Source organism: Epinephelus lanceolatus, chromosome 11, assembly GCF_041903045.1.
Source record: "Epinephelus lanceolatus isolate andai-2023 chromosome 11, ASM4190304v1, whole genome shotgun sequence".
NCBI classification, from domain to species: domain Eukaryota; kingdom Metazoa; phylum Chordata; class Actinopteri; order Perciformes; family Serranidae; genus Epinephelus; species Epinephelus lanceolatus.
In genome coordinates this window covers 2,494,539-2,517,556 of record NC_135744.1, presented here as the reverse complement: position 1 = coordinate 2,517,556, position 23,018 = coordinate 2,494,539, and the positions used below count along the sequence as shown (strand labels likewise).

At 42.7% G+C, this 23,018-nt stretch overlaps 1 protein-coding gene across 2 annotated transcripts in view; it reads right to left on the bottom strand.

The window, feature by feature from the left end:
- The window catches only part of LOC117265132 (cell adhesion molecule DSCAM), a 338,323-nt gene that overhangs the window by 63,690 nt on the left and 251,615 nt on the right, over positions 1-23,018 (bottom strand). For both annotated transcript variants that reach the window (XM_033639553.2, XM_033639556.2), the window contains exons 12-18: positions 19,541-19,737; positions 19,000-19,096; positions 18,745-18,873; positions 18,337-18,504; positions 16,118-16,188; positions 8,987-9,230; positions 8,451-8,597 (exon numbers count right to left, since the gene is read on the bottom strand). In XM_033639553.2, coding sequence (XP_033495444.1) covers positions 8,451-8,597; positions 8,987-9,230; positions 16,118-16,188; positions 18,337-18,504; positions 18,745-18,873; positions 19,000-19,096; positions 19,541-19,737 — 1,053 coding nt within the window. The remainder of the gene's footprint in view (positions 1-8,450; positions 8,598-8,986; positions 9,231-16,117; positions 16,189-18,336; positions 18,505-18,744; positions 18,874-18,999; positions 19,097-19,540; positions 19,738-23,018) is intronic.

The following is a 23,018-nucleotide window of genomic DNA, read 5'->3' as shown; positions in this document are numbered from 1 at the left end:
GCAGACTTTGGGCTAGCAGTGGCTGTTACTAAAATACCCAGAACTAGTCCATACCCATTGGTAGCTTTGTCACCTTCTATCTATGCCAGTCCTCAATGCCTATGTGCAGTTTCACATAGATTGACCACGTCAGTGAGTAGAAAAATGTGGGACAGACAGAATGACTGACTGACAGAATGACACACTGACAGTTTCTGTGATTATGTACAGCATACCATACCATACCATGACTTAGTCATACCAAAAATTAGAAAAATAACAAAACATTCGGCCACAGGGGAAGCCACAGCAATCGGTCGCATTTAGCCATTTTTAAGCATTTATCTGTTATTATAGTGCCACCCAGTTGCCAATTAGACTTAAAGTTATAGTTGGTAATCCTGTTCAGAAACACTTTTTGTTATACTGGGTAAAATGGTCCTTCCATACTGAGAGTAGTCAATACATAATGTGTTCAGAAAAAGGAATGAAAAAAATCAGACCTCTGTGGCACCTGCAGGCCTGTAAAAACTCTGACCAATCCCTGCCATTCGGTGCGAATGGAAAGAACCAATCAGATGCCTTCATGTCTTGTATTGCCTGAGCCCCCCTCTGTCCCTCCCTCCCTCCCCCCTGCGCGCACTCATCACATGTCACCGTTGCCGGAAATATTCAGCACACTCCTCAGCAGAAATACTGAGTAAGCAGGAGTTTGCTGCACAATGGCAGCGAAAATACAGCCAAAAGTACCACTTCCAGCGTTATTTGTAACGGCTCGCCCCACTAAACAGGCTGAGAAAGGAAAGTTAGAGGCAGAAAAGGCTTTGGATAAAGTGAGAGGACAAACCAGACATCAACAGCAGTCCAGCTTTTGAACAGTGGAGACAACTGAGGGAGCTGAAGGGCCTGAAAAGTGATGCAGAGGTTGCTGTCTTTCTGTTGGACAGGTAATTATTTGTTTGCTTTGGGGGGGATTTGTTATTTTACTCGGCTCTCCTCTGCTCTGCTGACTGAAGGATGCGCGTTCAGGCATGTCTGGGCTCGTGGCTTTGGATGGAGCACTGACGGGAGGGGGAGCAGGGAGTGGAGCTTAGAGGAGGTGCCGCTTTCAAATCTTGCTAGCTCTCTAACATTACCAACTATAGCTTCAAATTTCTCCAGTCACCTTGAGGCGTCCTTTTCTACATATCTACCAAGTTTAGTAAAAACTGATATGGCGGTTAGGCCTAGATAAGAAATTAGCTCTCTAGCACCCCCATTTTGTTTGATCGGGTCAATATGGAGGGGTCCCCTCAGATTATGTGTGGTCATATGCCTACAAAGTTGCGTGGTGATTGGTGAAACCCTTGAGATGTTATACACCTTCATGTGCACCGCATCCTCCCATGACCCTCTACCACTGTGCCAAATTTCACATGGATTGACAAAGTCAGTCAAAAAAAAACGTGGAACAGAGACACAGACAGACACACCCGCAGACAGAGTTTTCGTCATTATATAGTAAGATATATCTGGGTAACTTAAAGCAATACTCATAAGCATCAGTAACGATCCTTTTTATTTTTATGAATTCTATAAACATAGCATTAGCGTTTTTAGTTTTATAACCTTTGTATTCAGCAGAGGTTACTGGCTAAATAAATACACAGACTGCACATCAGCAATTAGCAAATAGAAACACATTTGATATAAGTATTTTTTTCAGTTTGATCTCATTGATACATCAGAGAGAGCTGCACTCTAGTCTCCTCTGTGTGGGAGTCTGTAGAGGTTTGCTACATTTATAAGTAATAAAATAATAACTGAATTGATTTTCAGTTGCAATTTAAACATTGTGGCAAAGTAATACATTATTAATATTTTCCATTCTTCCACTTTTTTTTTGTATCTACTTTTTCATCTTTACCACAGGTGTCAAACACATTTTGGTTCCTGGGCCAAACAGCTCCAAAACCACCCAATTTAATCTCAAGTGGGCAGGACCAGTAGAACCACTGCAAAATAACCTATACATAATAACACCTCAAAAATGTTTACCTTTCTTTTGGTGTAAAGATGTACAAGTACATTCTGATTATAAATGCATTTTCAATAATATGTCTCAGTTTTTCCACATTCAGTCAGTCTACTACTCACTGTCATTACATGTGCATTGTTTCTATACATTTCCACTCCTGTGTAGTAATGCTGTCATCACCACACCAAACCAGAGTGGAAACCACTATGTCAACTGCACCACCCGTCCGGGGACAACACTGGATAAATGTTAAGGCTCAGTCCCAGATGCCTTCAGAGCTGTCTCCCTCACCCCTCTTGGCTCTGCTGACCACCATAACATACTGCTTGCTCCTGCCTACTCACCTGTGATAAAGAGGACAGACAAAGTCATCAAGGACATCAAACAGTGGACACTGGACAGTATCGACAGGCTTCAAGGGTGCTTTGAAACCACAGACTGGAATACCAGTCACAGACTGGAATACCAGTCCTTCCCTAACAATAAACCGTGGGTGACTAAAGATTTGTAAAGAATTCTGAATAAGAAAAAGAGAATTTTTTTTCACTGGTTCTGAAAATGAGAAGGAGGTCAACAGAGAGGTCAAGCAAGCCATAAAAACTGCCAAGCTGAAATATAAAAACAAAGTGGAGCAGACTTTTGCTAAAAGGAACCTCTGCGCAGCTTGGCAGGGCCTCAAGAACATGGCAGCAGTGAACTCTGTCTCCACCAGCCGCAAGTCCATCCAGGTTGCAGGCAGCAGCTTCCATTCACTCCCTAATGACCTCAACTCCTTCTTCTCTAGATTCAAAAAAGACAACAGCACCCAGCTAGATTCAATCATCTCCACACTCAGACCTGATGACTCTGTCCTCACCATCAACACAGCAGAGGTGCTGAGAGCCCTCAAAAGGACCAAAATGAATACAGCTCCGGGACAAATGCAAGGTCACACTGACCTCGACCTTTGACCATCAACATCTAATCAGTTCATTGTTGAGTCCAAGTGAACGTCTCTGTTCTCAATACATTCATTAGCTGTAACCACATATCCTCTTAAGGGCCTCAAAGGGGCTGGAGCCTATCCTAGCAAGCCATTAGGTGAGAGGCAGGGTACACCCCGGACAGGTCACCAGACTATCACAGGGCTGACACATGGAAACAGAAAACTATCCATGCCCACATTCACACCTTCAGGAAATTTAGAGACCAAACCAATCAACTTTCATGTCTTTGGACTGCGTGGACCGTGACCGGAGTACCCAGAGAAAACCCACGCTGACACAGGGAGAACATGCAAACTCCACACAGAAGGACCCCAGCCGACCCAGAACCCTCTAGCTGTGAGACAACAGTGTACCACTGTGCTGCCCTGAATACATTTACTGTCTTTAAAAAAAGATTACTTTTTGGGAATTTTACTAGTTATTTTCTATTTGCTTTAACACCCCAAAGAGTTGATGGCCAGGGTGAGAACTGTCTTCAGTGATACGTTTTGCTCTGGAGAGGCATCAGGAGTCAGCAATGTCTTCAAGTGAGGGGAGAGGGCAACTGATGTTTTTTGAGGCTGAATTTATGACCCTTTGTAGGGCTTTTCTGTCCGTTGCTAAGCAGCCCGCGTACCATCCTGTGAGGCAGTAGGACAGCACACTTTCTATGACTGTGCAGTGGAAAGTGATCAGCAGCTTCTCGCACAGGTTGCTTTTCTTGAGGATCCTCAGGAAATGCAGAAGCTGCTGCGCCTATTTAACTGCAGCAGTAAACGACAAGCTGAAAACAGGAAATCTAGAAATCAAAAACACTATCCAAACCTTCATCCGGGGTATCACTGAGCCATAGGCCTATGTGACATTAGTATAGAGTATCTTTTGCTGTTTAGTTGGGTGATGATAATACAACTCTGAATATATCACATAAAACACTTTAAAGTGATGCCAGACTGTTTCTGCTGCTGAAGTAAAGGGTGGAAAAGTAGTTAATGACTAAAGGTCCACACTGCCTGCAAAGCGCAGTGCACCAAAATTCTCGCGCGAGCTGGAGCACCTCCGTTCACATCAGACGTGCATTTCTCCACGCCAGTCGACAAGCGATTCTGCTCCCAGCGGTTGTTTTTCCATCATGGGTAACTGCCTGGCTTGACACATTAGTTCGCGGGTCGCGCAGAAAATAGACCAGACGCCGAAATGATCGCTGCAGCGCCGGCCGTGGAGCTGCGCGGCCGGTGTGGATGACACAATCGGTTAACATGGGTGCCGAAAGGAAACTGGCTTCACTTCTTGGCGCTTCGAGGCTATTTGCGGCGCTTCCGCGGGCGGTGTGGCCCTGGCATAATGAGGTCTGTCCGATCAAAATGTTACATTTATAGTGACGGGAGCCAATTAATAGTGTGGGGATTATCTTACTAATAAAATGTTAGGTTTTATCCACATACTCATCACGTAGATGTCTCGTTATTTTGAGCTGCGGTGATGAAATCAGCGTAAAAGTAGCAGCACTCTCACTGTGGACTAAAATAAAGTTAATAATTTCAAATAGTGTTAAAATCATGTGTTTGGTGTTGTAAATGATCTCTCCATTTGTTAGAAGCCTTGTTTTAAAACCAGTGGAAATACTACCCTGGAAATATTAAATGATTGACCTATAACAGCATATACTGTAGGCTCCTCTTTTTTACCCGTTGGTCCGGACTTTCTTTCATGGATACTTCTTTCTTCAGGGATCTGATTGGTCAGATTTCGGGATGTTGACAGATAAATGGAGCAGGTTAGCTGTTCAGCACAAGTAACCACAGTGATTTATCCCGGTTAAAAGAGAACCAGCTTCGTAGTACTGAAAACTCAGAGTTAACCCCGAAGTTACCTCGCTAACTTCAAATCCTGCTTCGTAGTACAGGCCTCAGGACGAGCTCATCAAAAGCCCACTCCTCTTCACATCCAGATCCTTAGGTTTCTCTTGATCTCATCTCATCACCACCATTACCACCACCAGCATCTAGACTCCATAGGGGGGTTCCCTAATCTACTACGTCTTTACCACCCTCCTGGAATATATGACATCATGATGGGGCCTGATTGCAAAAGACTTTTCACATTTCTCATTCTTATGTGCACATGTAAATAAATACTCTGTGGCCACAGGGCTACCTCTCTGCCTAAATCAGTAGCAGGTAGGGTTGGGTTGCTGTAAAAATGTTCAAACCAGTTTGATATTAAGCCAAACACAGAACCGGACCAGTATACTGATTTTTAAAATGCGTTGCTGCTCCCGGGTCGAACATAATGCACCTTGTCCCAGCAGCAAATGAGCATTAGACCATCACATTGCATCACATAACATTACATCAGAGCTCTCTGTCCACACTCAGTATGTTTACATGACATTAGAGAAAATCAATCTATTGTGTTAGTCTGACCAAACCCAGACTTTTATAATACATGTAAACATATTAGTTCGACTGAAATTGTACTAAATCAAATTTCTTAAAGTCAGACTAACACACCCAGATAATGCGATTGGGAGACGAATTACTCCTGCATGTATACAGTCAATCGGACCCAAACTGGCCAAGGCACTCTGCACATGCTCCACAGTTTCCACTCCGGGTTTTGATCTAGAAGTCGAATAGCATTAAATGTGTAACAGAAGAAGAGAAGAAAAAGAAAAAGAAAAAGTAAAGCGTAAAGCACAAAATGTACAGAGCTGTAAAGATGTCCACCATAGTACCAGTGTGCTGCTAGCTAACCGTAGCTAGCTTGTTTGTCAGTTGTTTGGTCTGTGACATAATAGGTCAACTGGAAAATGGTCCAATACTAACAAGCTGAAAGGGGGCATATTGCCACCTATCGTAGTGGAGTAGGACATACTTCGGTTAATAAATAGATTCCCCTCCCTTGCTTGTATACTGGTACAAGGACAGTAGTCCAAATAAATGGCCTAGTAGAGCTATAACTGTAGCTCGACTTAACTGTGCATGTAAACGCACTGACTGAAGTGATTAAATTAAATATACGCCTCTGTTACTTTATGTAAACAAACCATGTAAATATCAGCTGTTTGCTCGAGATCACATTGGAGACATAACCACTTATAAAAGGTGAGTGAGTAGCCTACTTGCTATCTTCTACTTTATAACATTAGTTTTTAAATGGAAAACATGTTTTATATTGTGATATTTACTGAAAATCAGAGTAGAGCCAAAAGCAAGTAGTCAAACTTGTTATTAGGGAGGGTAATGTAGCTCACCATAAACTTTAAGCTCCTTGGTGATCCTTCTTCAGCCAGCCTCCACTTTATTTAGGCTTTTGTAGTGAAATAAGAAGGTTTCATGTAAATAATTCCTCATCTTAACTTCATGATTCAGCCATTCCTAATCCATTATGTTGCTTTCAAAGCGAACGACAAATGCAAATACAAACACAGCGTCTGACACAAGTTCAGCTGCGCCGCTCAGCTTCAAATCCAAAATTTTGTCATATTGGTGCAATTTTATTTATTTATTTTTTACCATGTTTGCTTTCATCACCCCGAAATGTATGAACTTTGTTGTAAACAAACACCACATGCACTGCTCTGCCCCTCTCATCTTCTGAAATTTGTTCTCCTTCCTGTTGCACTGACCTCGGCTCTAGCCAGTCAGACACCAGTGGCTCCATCAGTCCATATATAAACATAATAATATGCTGATTACACTGCAAAATGGCTACTATTTACACAGCTAGACAGTATGCCTTTGGAGTTGTGCGTGATTTCAGGATATTACGGAAAAACAGGAAGTTTCTGACCGCAACATGGAAACCTGAGGCATATCACAAAGTGACAGCAGATTCGCTGGATGCTGTAATCTTACCCACACAGCTGGCTATGTGCAAGATGTATGCAAATAACACAGACTCTGTCCCAACACGCATAGCAAAGTTTGCAGCAATTCTAACCACTTTCTCTCTACAGATGATGAGCACAAACATCACTACACCTGAAACACCTACAGTGGATCTCAAAGAATTACAGAGCATATGTGGAAAAAGGTGTGTGGGGGGAAACAGGACAGTATTTGAGTGTTTATTTTCAAATAATTTCTATCCTTTCTAAGTTGACACATGCATGTCAACAGGGGGAAATTTAAACAGATAAAACAAAGTGAAATAGATCTTTTACCAGCACCCAGTCCCAAACCAGAAGACTGGTAAAAGAATTCTGAAGGAAGAGCTGTAACAAACCCAAGTGGCAGGCGCCATACCGGGTCCTCCGTCCTTACCACGGCATCAGTGGTAAAGATTGCTGAGAGGGCCATGTTGGTCCTTGCCAGCAATGGATCCCCAATTTGGAGGATGCCTCCTCAGCACTACAACAACACAGTCTGCAGGACAAGCCAGAGACACTGCAAAAGGTGCTAAGCACTAAGGAGGACCACCAACAGGACTCTGTGGACAATCAGAGCATCAAGGGTCTACAATAATAATGAAAACACAGCTAAGAGCAGCTAGGTAAAAGAGAGACATGGAGTGATATGTCCTGAGATTTATGAATAATTCCATCCAAAGTCTGACTAAAACTGAAAATGAAACAAAGCACTGTGTAGGAGTCTATTAGCTATGTCACTTTCCACTGCTTAACATCTGACTGTATGTTAATTGAGACATTCTGGTTCTGTGAGGAAAAGCTCCACTCTTTGTCTGCCCTCTCTCACTGTGCTGTCAGTCTGCTCTGATTGATCAATCACATCAGTGACATATACATATATTTATTTTTCTCTGCTTGAAAAAATGCACATGTGGCATGCAACATATGAAAAGTGTCAATTACATGAGTCTCACAGTCAACGCATGAGAGTTGGCAGCCCTGACATTACAAGATTGTTGCTGTTGCAGTGAGACTCAAGATGCATGACAGTTGACAATCTTGTCTATATACTTTCAAATCCTCAGCTATATTTTTTTTCATCATCAGGTGCTGTCCCCTGTATTTTGTCCCCATAAGAATAAAGGCAAACGAATGTGTTTAAAAATGGCTTTAATGACGAATTATGGACAACACTGAATAAAACTTTGTGTTAACTTTTTGACACTTTGACCCTGCTGGATGTAACTAAAGGCAGCTCTCTTAACATCCAACTGTCAGTCAATCCAGAGGTGGTCAACAATAAACAACCACTTCAAACATTTTTTTGTTTAAATGTGCACAGTCCGCATATGCATGCATGCCATCAATGATTGCTTTTTTCATTCACTGCACACAAGCTTAACTCAGAGTAAGCCTGTTCAACCTGCTTTCTGAAACACGGCCCAGCTTTGTGGTGTTGGTTTGACAATGCTTCTGTCCAATTAATGATAGAGTCAGACTTGTTATATTTCAAGAATACCTCAATTTATGTTAAAAAGGCAACCAAGCAGCTTTTAATTTTCCTAAATATGTTGATTCTTGAGGACAATGTACGTAACAGTTACAGCATAGTGTGCTTGTAAAAAATGTGATGTACCTCCATCAGGCAGGTTGGCCCAGTAGATGACCCTGAAGCCCAGCAGGTTGCCATTCAGAGCATCTTTGGGAGGGGTCAGCCAGGACAGTGAGATGACCTCTGGAGACGTGGCTGTGGCCTGGACATTCTCTGGAGGACGACTAGGCACTGAGGGGGAAGAACCAGTAGGCAGACTATGACAAGAGAGGACTCTTGTGCAACACCCTCTTATCTCCACTAGGCTGTGATATATCCCCACACAAATCTTTCCAAAATTAACCCATGCTATCTGCCTCTTGCAGAACAGTCAGTTCATAGCTGTGTTGTGTTAACATCACCCCTATTAGGACACATGAGTAAAGTGAATCCAAACATATTAAAAAAACATCTTATATCTCTGTAGAAAAGGTGGTTGGTTTTTGCAGTATCCCTTACTGTTCAGTTTTAGGATTTGTGTTTTTTTTTTTAGGTTGCATGTGTTCTGGTTATATTCTGAATATTCTGTACATCATCACAGCTGAGTTTGATATTCCCACTTTTTCTCCCTCTTGTCTTACCGTCTTCTAGTGTGGTAGCAGCTACCTCTGTGGAAGAGGGCCCTGTCCCAGCACTGTTGCTGGCTTGCACCACAACTCCATACTGAGTAAACTTCTTCAGGTTGTCCAGCACCAGACTTTCTGCACTGTCCCCTGTGGTCTCCACACTGATCACACTGAATTGGTAGTTTCCACCAGAGCTGTACTCCCTGTAGCCCACCTGGTAGCCTCTGATAGCTCCATTCTGCAGATGCTTCTTTGGTGCCTGATAAAGGAACGACATTGGTTATTGAAAAAAATGGGGCTGAACATTCCTGCTATTTTTTACTTGAATTAAGACAAAGTTAAAACATTTTAGTCAGAGACTGCTGAATAAAATAACACCTTTGGATTAGTTTCTATTTTGATGAATAAAGAAAACGTTATTACTTAAATGAATGTATTTTATTGGATTGTTGTACCAGGAGGCAAAATGCCACACATAATGTGCAAATACAGGATGGTGTAAGCTTGGTCAATCCCCCAACACTTGCTTCTGTCTCTCACAGACTCTGCCCTCTACTGGACTCCAAGGTAACACTTTCCTCAAATCATGAGCACATATAAACATAGCCAGCCAATCAGTACGTACCTACCCAAAACATGTGGAGCACACAGTATATGTAGGAGCTGTGTGGCAGCCCCAGCATCCTACAAATCCTCAAGGATAGGTGATTTGCTCACTATCTTTCTCCACAGATGGATTTGACACTTCTACACCCTTGTCAGTGTCCATCATGTACCCAGCCTCATTGCCAGAACAGACCTTCAAGACTGCCTCAAGTGCCTCAGCACAGACCACGCAGACTCATGACAGACAGAAGAGGTTTTACTCTGCGTACTTCTTGGTTCCTAAGAAGACTTGAGACTTCAGACCCATTTTAGATCTCCGTATCCTGAAGTGATGCATGGCCCACAAGACATTCCATATACCAACCATAAAGTAGTTACTGGAACTGGTCCAGTGGATTGGTTTGCCTCCATGTACTTAAACCCTTCCAGGGTATAGCCTATGAGTACAACAGACTGCCATTCGGCTATTCCCTGGCACCCCTCACCTTCAGCAAATGTGTAGATGCGGCACATCAGCCGTTGCACCACCATGGCAATGGGGACTTCTTTTATCTCGAGGACCTCATGGAAAAGTCCAGGAAATGGGCTATGTTCCCCACGGCTCGGTTGATCTGACACCTAACCAAGTTGGGGTTCGCAATCAGCTGGAGAAGAGCAGCCCCATACCATACCAATGGGAGGAGTATCTGGGGGTTATGTTTGACACATGCAGCCTGCAGGCCACTCTCTTGAAAAAACAGACAGACAGCCCTGCAGCAAACAGTTTGTAAACTGCAGACTGGTGTGATGGGGATGGCATTAACCATCATTCAAGTGCTTGGATTCATGGTAGTGGCACACCCCATGGTACTGTTGGGGCTACTGCAAATGCAGCGCCTGCAGAGATGGTTTGCCAGCCTTTGCTTGGATGCCAAGAAGCACAAGTGACACTTGGTTACCATTCTCACCTTGGTTTGCAGGGAACACTCCTGGGAGGAGTGACCTCCAATGTTGCAGTGTTCACACTTGCGTCCCTCATGGGGTGGGTAGAGACCTGCCTGGGGAGGTGGTCTGTAGCCTCCAAAAGAGGTCCAAAAAATCAACCCCCTGTCTCATCCCTTCCCTGCTGGAGAGAGTGAGTCAGCGGAAGTTGTCAGTCATTCTGGTAGACCCAGGTTTTTGCTAGGCATTGTTGTATGCAGAAATTCCTCGGCAGTAGCTCAGTCCACAGGGATTTGGGTTGGGAACTGGAGGGTCACCTGTTCAAGTCCTCGTCCGGACCAAAATATGGAGCGTGGACTGGTAACTGGAGGGGTGCCAGTTCCCCTCCTGGGCACTGCCGAGGTGCTCTTGAGCAAGGCACTGAACCCCCCCCCCCCCCCCCCTCCACTCGGAGCGCCTGTCATGGGCAGCCCCAGTCTGACATCTCTCCACTTAGTGCATGTATAGGTCTCTTTCCCTCGGGGATTAATAAAGTATATATATATATATAAAAAAAAAGAAAAGAAAAAAAAATGATGGTGGCCCAGACCCTGATCGTCCCCCAGTTCTGGGCTCTGTCTCATGAGGTGGGTATTATAGGCGTGTTGCCCACACTGGGTCCAGGCTTGGCTCCCTAGAAGGACAGGCTAAGGAGGGCTGTTCAGGTTGTGCAATAGTGTGCGGCACGGGCCACATATTTCTGTCCGAACCCGACCGAGCCAGAGAGAAAAGTACCTGAACCCGTCTGAACCCGACAGTCATTCTGTTTTGTTATGTCCGAAACCAACCGAGCCCGACATTATTTAGGCTAATTACTAAAGCACTGAGTTTGTGTCACACAGTTGTTATGGTTACAGGCTATTTAACCCGGTTACACCTTGCAAATGACCGTAAAAAGGCACTGATTTGTGTTATTCTGTTAGTAGATTGTTTAAACAAACACACACATTATGCAGTATCATCAGCAGTTAAAAATATAATAGCCGTTCTCACTCTAGCAGCTGAGTGTGTGGGAGCCCAGTGGAGTTTTGCGAGCTTGGCTAGGTGTGTTGAAGTGTGCACAGCCCAGTTCTGTGCTCTGGCCTGTCAGGAGAACCACGAACTGACCGAACTGCTACAAAACTACTGGCGCTGCCGCAGACAGCTGACCCAGTCACACACGCAGCTACATACACAGTCCTCTGACTGCAAGAGCACTCAGAATCGTCTCTGAAGCTTCAGAGATGAACAGCAGAAACAGCCAATGTGTGTGTGTGTTGTGTTCAGGTGTTGTCACGTAAATAACAGTCCCCAAGCATTAAACAGGACAGACAATAGGATTTTATTTATTTTTACACTACATTTTCACTGAAAGCTGACCGAAACCGACCCAAGCCTGAATACAATTTATACATTTTTGACCGAACCCGGCCCGACCCATCGGGTACCTTCGGGTAGCCACACTCTATTGTGCAAACCATTCAGGCGGGAAGAGTGAGATCCACCACTGCCTGTAATAAAGTAGTGTCAATGGGTTTCAGTTGCTGGTGTTAGGAAGGGATACTAGCAGCAGCTATCACTTTTGGACATAAGGGCTTTGATGACAGACTGGTCTTTGCCCACCGTCTTGTAAAGAGGTTTATGCAGCAGATCAGGAGACAGGAGACATCTCCCCGCAATGGGACCTGCCATTGGTGCTAAAGGCTTTGGTAAAGGATACATTTAAGCCTCTGGAGCACTGATGCTAGCTCTGTTGCTTGTCTTTCAACCCCTGCAGGGTTAAGCCATGGCTCCACCCAGTTTGCTTGCATATTACCGTGGTTGGCTGCGGCCTCCTACTTCTCTGTTGTGGCGGCCTGGGCCTGTATTCACAAAGAATCCTAAGACTAAAAGTAGCTCTTAGTGATGTCATTCTAAGAAAAATCTTAGAATTCCTTGAATTCTAAGATTTTTCTTAGAATTTTCCCTTGGTAAGATAAAAGTTATTCACAAAGCATCTTAGGCCGTAAGAGAGCTCCTAAGGTGAAAAACTGTTAAGAGGAGGGAGGAGGACTTTTAAGAAGCCTAAGAGTGTCTTAAACAGAGAAGATGGCGGAAAGACAGAGAGGAAGGAGAGATATTCTCTGTATATTGAACGACAGTGATTTAATAAGACGCTACTGGCTTGATCGTGCAGGGATAATGTTTGTGGTTGACCTCATCAGGGATGAGCTTACTTTTCCCACCCAGCGTAGTAACGCAGTAACGCCCACTTTGGATTGCAGCACGTACCAGCACTTCTCACACTCATCGCTTGTGCGTAAAAGGAGAGGGAACGACGCATTGATTTGTCAGGCAATGCGCTCCCAAGTCTGCTTCTTCCCTTGTGCCGTGATCCCGGGACCGAATTTCCCTCTTAAAACCCCTCCATGAGCTGTGCCAACAGCAGGCACTGCTCTTCTGTCCAGTTCGTCTTTCTCGTTCTTTTCCCCTCATTTCATTCATTGTTTTGGTCATTCTGCCAAATCAAACTGCTTTCAGCAATCACAGTAATTGCTGACAGCTGAGTCTGCATCCACCATTAATATCAAATAGATTAAGTAGTAAAATTACTAGCATGGCGAGTAAACATAACAATAAGAAAATCAATATAATAATTGGCATGTGAATGAGGTACGTTCAAACATTTTGAAGCTGTGTAACAATTAATTTAATTGTTTCATCATCATGACATAAAATCATTTTCACGATTACACATTTCTTAATAGCCTACAGTCTAAGTTCTATGATCAGTTCATTTCACTGTCCATTCATTTCTAGGAGCACATTTTTTTTTTCTTTTTGTAACAACCAATCACAGCTTTTAGAAGACTCCATCATACCTAGCAACGGGGTCAACCACACCTCCTCACTAAGATAAAAGTTTCTGTCCCCTCCTTGCTCAGAGTTGCTGTCAGAAACTTCCTGAATCACTCTTAAGTTAAGATTCCTTGCAAGGAATTTTTAGGTTAAGTTAGGAGCTCTCTGAGAGGACTCTGAGAATCTTTGTGAATACGGGCCCTGGTTTATAAGGAAGTAGGCAGGCTACTATGACTAACCTTCAGTCAGTCAGGGTCAGCGTGGCTGGGTCGATGTTATATTGCAAAACAGCATTCATTCATTGGGCTCCATCCACTGCACTCATAGAGTCCAGTAGAGGATGGAGCCTGTGTGAGATGGAATGAAGATTACAATATTGTAATCCTAGTTCTATTGGCACAGGTAGAGCCCTCTACCTAGGGGTCCTAGGGGCCTTAGGGGCCCTCTTATGCCACTCGATAAAGAGGGTGTAGGATCCTGCAACTGTAATACAGCTCCTTATATACTGTGGGCTTCACACGTATTCAGGTAGGCTTGTCTTGATTGGCCAGCTACGTTTATGCAAATTTCAGCAGGTGAATGTGTGCTCATGATTGGTGGATGTATTCCCCACACAGTCCAGTAGAGGGCTCTGTCTATGACAATAGAACTAGGTTTACAATATCATAACCTGCGTCACAAGACCAAAACTCTTCTTAGCCAACTTTTCAATAAAACCAGACAGAACCAGTTTCTAACAAGTTCATCTCAAGAAAATTAGATACCATAGGGCAGGGGTGTCAAACTCATTTTAGCTTATGGACCACATAAGCCCCAATCTGATCACAGGTGGACTGGATCAGTAAAACCATTGCATAATATCTTAAATAACGAACACCTCCATAATTTCCCCTTTCGTTCAATTTAAACAAAACACATGACAAATAGCCTGTGATGTCTTCAGAGGAATAAATGCAATTTCAACATATGTCCCACTTTTTCTAAATTTAGTCGGTCTTGGAAAAAACCTCTGAGGAAGTATTTTACATGAAATATGCTAGTCAATTTTTAACTTTCTCCTGAAACCTGACACCTCTTAGTCTTCACAAGTGCATCATTATCCTTTGGCGGGCTGGTTCTGGCCCCCAGGCCGTATGTTTGACACCCCCACCATTAGGTCTTATAATCTTTCTGTCTGGAAAAGTCTGGAACCACTCTCATGTCAAAGAGTACATAAAGGTTGCAATGGCCATTTTGAATTATTTGAATGATGATTTAGCAGTAATTCTGCAATTTACATATAAATGTCAGTAATATTCTACCACAGAGACTAAAGAGGGAATTCTGTAAATGGCACCGATTTGCCCATAACTCTTGTGACATATTTATGTTGTCTGTGCTCTTCCTATGAGTAACTTGTCTACCCAAGACCTTCAAAGTCCAGGTTAGGTTCGCTCTTTAGTTTTTTCCCACTCATGTCCCTGACAGTAAACGTTTAGTTCAATGAAATTTCAAATTCAAATTCTTTGAAGTATAAAGTGGTTTCTGGCACAACTTCACCGATTCACAAGGTGCATGGAGAGTGAGGAAACGCTGGAAAATTTGTCAAAAGAGCTTCAGCAACACTTGTGGTATGAAAAACAACTTTATTGACCAACGTGTCTTGGCTTGTGGCCTTCATCAGGGTCATCAGGGTCCTTCATCAGGACAACAGGACTAGAGTGCGGCTACCCGATCCGAGCCCGACGGGTCCCGACGGTACCCGATGGGTCGGGCCGGGTTCGATCAAAAATGTATTAATTGTATTCGGGCTCGGGTCGGATTCGGTCAGCTTTCAGTGAAAATGTAGTGTAAAAATATATAAAATCCTATTGTCTGTCCTGTTTAATGCTTGGGGACTGTTATTTACGTGACAACACCTGAACACAACACACACACACACATTGGCTGTTTCTGCTGTTCATCTCTGAAGCTCCAGAGACGATTCAGAGTGCTCTTGCAGTCAGAGGACTGTGTATGTAGCTGCGTGTGTGACTGGGTCAGCTGTCTGCGGCAGCGCCAGTAGTTTTGTAGCAGTTCGGTCAGTTCATGGTTCTCCTGACGGGCCAGAGCACAGAACTGGGCTGCGCACACTTCAACACACCTAGCCAAGTTCGCAAACTTCTGCCGGGCTCCCACACACTCAGCTGCTCGAGTGAGAACGGCTATTATATTTTTAACTGATACTGCGTAATGTGCGTGTTTGTTTAAACAATCTACTAACAGAATAGCACAAATCAGTGCCTTTTTACGGTCATTTGCAAGGTGTAACCGGGTTAAATAGCCTGTAACCATAACAACTGTGTGACACAAACTCAGTGCTTTAGTAATTAGCCTAAATAATGTCGGGCTCGGCTCGGTTTCGGACATAACAAAACAGAATGACTGTCGGGTTCGGACGGGTTCGGGTACTTTTCTCTCGGGCTCGGTTGGGTTCGGACAGAAATATGCGGCCCGTGCCACACTCTGAACAGGACATCATCAGGACCCTGATGACCCTGATGAAGGCCACAAGCCGAAACGCGTCGGTCAGTAAAGTTGTTTTTCATACCACAAGTGTTGCTGGAGGTCTTTTGACAAATTCAAATTCTTTAAAATTTCTTTAGGGATTTGAAACAGCAATCTTTCAGCCACAAGCCAGAACTCAGCTGTTTCATTTCTGATTGCACTTATCTAAACACAGCTACATACTCACCTCATGGAAACATACACACATTTTTTACCCACAGGGTCAGATTAACTTACCCGCCAAGTGACTCGGATGCTCTGAGAGGAGAGGGCTTCCAGCTGCACGTCCTGAGGTGGTCCATCAGGAGCTGAGATCGCATCACCAACATATACATATTATAAAACTGAACACATACAACAATTGTCTTAAACACTATGGTTTGCAAAAATAACCGACAAAACAAATGTCCAGAAGTGAGTCTGAGTCTACAAATGCGATTGTTGTTGTCCTTCAAGGTAGCTGCTGAGGGTGGGAAGACGTGCTCTGTGGGTGTGTTTATATGTGTGGGGGTGGGTGGGGTTTGATTTGCAGATGGGGTGCAGCCTTAAAGGGGATTTATGGTTGTGCGCAGACCCTACAGACGTTTCCTATGCTGTTGTGAGCATTTTTACTTCTGCGGTGGTGTGTCTGTGTCACTCTGCAGTTACACCTCCAAAACACAACTCTGCGGCGGAGGTTTCTGTGAAGTGCTGTAAAGTTTAATTGATTCAAAACATACATTAAACATGGCTTAATAGAGACAGTTTGAAAAACAGGTACACAAATTGGCGTTACTACACCAAGCAGCATTCACAGACAAACACTTTTGTTAATCTGGACACATTTTCCCCACAAATACAACATGCTAACGATATTAGCACAAGCCTATGGCATTTTAGCACGTCTGGGCTTATGCCAAAGATATATCTGTTTGCAAATATACTCAATATAAAATTCTTTATCATATACATGTAACTCCTGCTCTCAAAAATAAGATGGATCCAAATGCTTCTCCAATTTGCTGCAAATGCAAAACTGATACTGGTGATTTTATTCATTGTTTTTGGTCATGTCTGAAGATCCAGAGCTATTGGTCAACTGTAGTAGATGAACTATCTTTTATATTTGATGTGCCTATTGAATTAAACCCTGTATGTTTGCTGCTTGGTTTCCCAGATTGTCACATTACAAGAGCTAATCACAAAAGGCTATTTAATGTACTTACATTTGCTGCAAGGAAGAACATTTTACTTTACTGGATTAAAGAAGCCTCTCCATCTATAAATTTGTGGCATAACATTGTTATGGATTGTATTCCTAATGAATATATCACATCCATGTTACACTCCAGAACAGATTGTTTTCACAAATTGTGGGGTCTGTACCTTGACTTTATCAAACCCAGAGTGTCTCCCTCAATACTACAAGGTTTTCATCATTGTACCTAGATGGATTTATTTTATACTTAACTTTTACATGAGTGACCAGTGAGTGAATGAGTTTTTGTTTTCTTCTTTTGCTTGTAGTTTTTGTTTTGATAATGTTTGTTTGGTTGTTTCATTGTCCTGCTTGTGTTTTTATTTGAAAATAAATTTAAAAACAAAACAAAAAAAACAAAACAAAGGTAATGGCACACAGTTTGGCTCCATCACAACTCACAAGGTTCACTGACAAAACAACTGTCCTGTACTAAACACGTTTTTTAAACAAATACAACATGCTAACGTTATTAGCACAAGCCTATGGCATTTTACATTGTATTGATTAGCCTAGCGGCCGGTGATCTTTCAGTCTTCTCATATGAAACCTGGATAAATCCCGAAGTATAAATCCTTGAAGGTTAAATCACACACAAGACTTAAAATGCTATTTAGTGGGGGCTTTACTGTCTTCACAATTTATTGTTTCTCATCTGTGAGCTAAAAGTAAATACAAGCTTCGCTTCCCCTGAGGGAAATGGTGTCAGTATACAGCAGCAAACAGGAGGTCTACGTAGTTACAATTCTGGGGAGGTGCACGTCAGGCTACGGCATAGGTTATGACGTAGGCTCCAAATCGATGTGGAGCCTACATTGTAACCTATGCGTTGATTCAACGCAGAACTATAAATTACATGTTAGTCTATTGACTGTACTGTGACATTTACTACTGAGGCTGCTTAATGAAAATTTCTGCTTTTAGTGTGGGGTCATCATGTGTTCAATAATGCAACAGAGCCAATGGGGCTGATGTCACCAGTCAGCCCTTTAACTCTTTTTCCCTCTCGTCTTTCACTATCCACCCACACTTGTGTTTTTGTGTCTCTGTTGTGTCACAGTAACAGATTTACTCTTGTTACTGTAACTGTATGTGACATGATTTATATACTTGAAAATAAGAGTGAAAAGCTAGTGTCTGAAACATTTGTGCGTAATTTAGTAATTATTTTAGCTCAGTACAAAATACAACACTGGCTTGTCCTCCAATTCATTCTCACCTGCTTCATCAGTGGTAATAGTGAGCTCATTGCTGGCCTCGCTCTTGCCGATCAGGTTCTTGGCAAACATGCGAATGTTGTAGGTGGATGAGGGGTGCAGATCAATGATAGTGGCCTGGTTGAGCTGAGGTGAGACATCTTTGGTCTTTTGAGCGGTATCCCAGGAGGCTGTGTGGGGGAAGAGGGCAAGGTTTGTTGGGTTTTTTTTTAAAGTCAAAGCTAAGTGCATTAAATCATAAATCATAAAACTGAGACAAAGTGAATGTGGGGATAATCAACCAAAACACATGACTCTCTAGAATCACTGTTTTAAAAACATTTAAAACCAGTTCTATGTGAAATAAATTGTTGCTCATTGTTTGATCACACCATATAATTTTAAATGGTGTATCTTATCTTATCTTGTACCTGATTTATTCTTGCTCTCAATATCGAAGCCTGTAATTGGGCTGTTGCCATCAAAACCCATAGTCCAACGCAGTGCAATGGTCCTGTCCTTCACTTCTCTGATTTCCACCTCTGGGGGGTCCGGAGGCTCTACATGGCACAACATTGACAAACACAAACACTTTATGGTGGGTCTTGGCAGACAAAATGGCAGTTTGCCATTATCTGCAATTAGTGGGTGGTTTCTTTGAGGAATTGAGGTAGGTGAAGTTATACCTTGTACTGTGAGCTGTATGATTCCTCTGTCTTCACCAAAGGAGTTGATGGCGTGGCATGAGAAGAAGCCAGAGTCCTCCCTCACTGTGGGCATGATCTGTTAGATTCACAAGAATGAAAGGAATTTAAATGAAACAAATAGTATGCAGGTGGATGTCACTGGTAGCAATACTGATGTCAACAAATTGATGTTAATATCTGATATCTTTATTGGAGATTTTGGGAACAGTTTTTGTTCCCAAAAGTTTGGACTTGTGGCACAGTAAAATAAAGCACCTTGTAAGCCCTTGTCACCTCAATATAGCAGATTGCTGTCATAAACTGTGTAGACATGAGTTATGAACAGCTGAACCAAAGGGTCTCTAAAACTATGCCATGAGAATGATTCACAGTGATAGTATCCAGTCTTTACTAAGAAAAAAAGCAGATAAAAATCTGAATAAATTAAGATAAACCTGTATGCTTTGGCTTATATACGATAAATATCAACAATCCAATATGTGGCCCTGAGTTGAATTTTCTAAGTGGCACAGCCTCCTACCTGCAGGGTGGAGATAACTTCATCGCCCACCTCCTTGACAGAAACCACATAGCGGCTGGTCTCGGGGTTGATGATGCGTTCTTCCTTCTCCCAGCGTACCATGATGGGTTTTTCACCGTGGGCCGTACAGCTCATCTTCTTCTCCTCACCCTGTGTGGCCAGCGTGGTGTTGGGGTAGGATGTGATCATGGCAGGGACTGGTGCAGGAATACGGTGGAGAAAAAGAGAAGAAGATATCTTGTCAGTTATTTTCTAGATGGACTGCATTGGTATTTGATTTGATACATGTATTGTTCAAAGGAAAATGACTCATGTCTCCAGTTCAAATAACTTTTGATTAAGACAGTATTTCTGGAGCAGTCAATATTAAATGAATAATTAAGTATGCTGAACAATCAAAAAAGCAATGATGGTTTGTGGCATTTTAATGCTATTGACATTGACTTTGTTATTCATTCATCTTCCATAACCGCTTATCCTGTTAGGGGTCGTGGGGTGGCTGGAGCCTGTCCCAGCTGACACTGGGCGAGAGGCGGGATACAGCCTGGACAGGACTGACACATAGAGAAAGACAGCTATTCAAGCTCACATTCACACCGACAGCCAGTTTAGAGTCACCAATTAACCTGCATGTCTTCGCACTGTGGGAGGAAACCTTGAATACCTGGAGAAAACCCACGCTGACACAGGGAGAACATGCAGACTCCATACAGAGGGGCTCCCCACCCCCCACCCCAGGTTTAAACCAGGAACCCTCTTGCTGTAAATGGACCTGCACTTATATAGCACCTTTCTAGTCTTCTGACTCAAAGCGCTTTTTACACTACGAGTCACATTCACCCATTCACACACACATTCACACACTGGTGGCTGAGGCTACCATACAAGGTGCCAACTGCGACTCAGTGACCATTCACGCAGGGATCGAACCGCTGATTTTCCGATTGGTGGATGACCCGTTCTGTCTCTGAGCCACAGCCGTGAGGCAATAATGCTAATCACTGCATCATCATGCCGCCAATGTATTGTCTAACTAAAGTAGTTTCATGCTGAGTTCAAAGTTTAGTTGTTATCTAGCTGTAAGTCAAAAAGCATACTAACTGTCTTATGTAAAACTGAAAGAAAAACAGAGAACTCCTCACAACGTCTTCAACAAATGTGATTATAGGAGAGTTAATGGGAACATTTCTGTGACAGAGTCAACCTTCATTAGGTTATTTTTCAAGACAATAGAAGACACCAACATAAATAGGTTTGATGACCCACATGGAGATTCTAAAACACAGTTTTTTTCAAGCTCCTTCAAGATTTTAATCAGATGTTGACCATATTGAAAATATTCATGTGAACTGAAAATATTCATCTTTGCATTTTGTATATGAAGATTTACATCTATTCATATCGTAGGCCTATAGTGCCATGAGGTGATTGTATGATGCTCCATTTAATGAGTGACATCAGTCTGTTGTGTGAGCTGATTGGTCTATCTGGGTCATCTGACCTTTTTAAAATGGTCTCTCACATTGCCTTGAAAAATAACCTGATTGACATCTCTGTATATTGAAACATTGTTCCCAAGACATCTCTTTTAATTGCAAGTGTAGAAAAGAGTGTCCCAGAGACATACCCAACCTATAGGTGTGAAAAACCTAAATGTACAACTCCCCTTTAATGTTGTGTTGAAAGCAAGATAAACACTACAGTAGCCTTGGCATGTATCTTGAAACTGAGGGTCCTATATGGTACAGTGATGCTCGAACAAAACTCTGAAGACACTGCAGTAAATGCACACTAACGACAAACATGTGTCATTACACCCAAAGCAGAGTGCATAACAACCCGCTGCTCCCAGATGCTCACACACAAGCTTGTGCAAGCACACAAATGTGTGTTTGAGCTCTCAGATACACACACAAACACAAGCACACAAAGCGTGACTGCAGTGATGTGATGGGAAGTGTCAGGCAAGAGGTTGCAAACGTTTAAGCCTCATCTCTTATTCACACTGCAGCCATCTGAGGCTCAGCTATGGAAAAGAACACTGTTTTATTTTGCATGACAAGTATGATTTTTTTTGTGAGACACATTTGAAAAAGTGAGGGGGAAAAGCTCAGGCTTTTCTTAAATGTTATCGTTTTAATGCACAGCTCCTTTCATTTTGCTGTGTAAGTGGCACAGAGCAATGTTGTTAACACTGTTGGCAGAGTGGGATACTTTTCTTGGTGGCAAAAAGCAAATACGGTGAAAAGATCAAGACAGCTCTGTTGTTAGGCTGTAGTAGATATCTGTACAGTGAATATTACAGACATTTCAGCATCCAGGATTTGGAGAGGAAATAAATTAAAGCCACAATTTATTGGTGTTAATAGCACATTTTTGCATTTCCCAATTCATTTTCTATTTTACAACAGAACACATACTGTTATTAATATGCTGAGACAACAGGTTGATTGAACAGGTTAACATTTTTAAATGAGTGCACTGAAAAATATTTCTGGCAATATGGTGATGTTTTTAAAAGGGAAATATTTATAAATAAGTTGTGTGATATTTGATGTATGTTTTTCCCCCTTAGTTATATTTGAAAAAAAAGAACACACACAGTCGACCAAACACCTTGGTTTGTGTAAGGGGACAGAGGGGGTTGCTTTTGATCTCATAGCTAATCAAAGCAGTTTTAGCCCATTGGGATGAAATTTGTATTATACTTAGATTGTTGTAGCTTGTGTTCAGTTTCATTGGACCTATGTGTGTAGGCCTACAGGGAACTGCCCATTGGTCCGACATCCCATTGTTCCGACCATATTAAACCCATTGTTCCGAAGTCCGCTCCGAAATCACCATGATGCCCTGTGGTTATGGTCTGATTAGGTTTAGGCACAAAAACAACTTGGTTAGGGTTAGGAAAATATCATGGTGTTGGTTAAAATGTAAAAGATAGTGACACACACATAAGCTGTGAGCCTGCTTCAGCTCAAGCCTTTCCCAGCTGACCCAGAGCCGGTCGCGGCGCACCATCAAGGTAGAAATACGCCCGCCGGGAGCCGTTCAGCACCGCGGACCGTCGGACTAATGGGATGTCGGACCAATGGGCTGTTGGACCAATGAATAGACCCGGCCTACACACAAGAAAATAGAACTACAGACACAGGTGAATAGATTTTGTTGTGATCTAAAAAAAACAACAACAAAAAAAAAAAAAAATGCAAGAAACTGTTTGACCCATTTTATCAATAAATAGGGTAAGCCTACAAAATTAGTGGAATGCATGGACAGGCTGGCTTGGGATGGAGTCCAATTCCCTGTCTGAATTATTGTTTCAGTCTGACCCTGGCTGTAGGTCATGCCCAAATACAGCTCCTCAGGTAGGAGAAGGGCAATAGAAAAAGGGTACTGTTTTTAATTGATTGATTGATTAAAATAAGAGTATGCCATATTTGCAGGCTCAAGGTAGATGCTATTTTCAAGTTAATCTTAT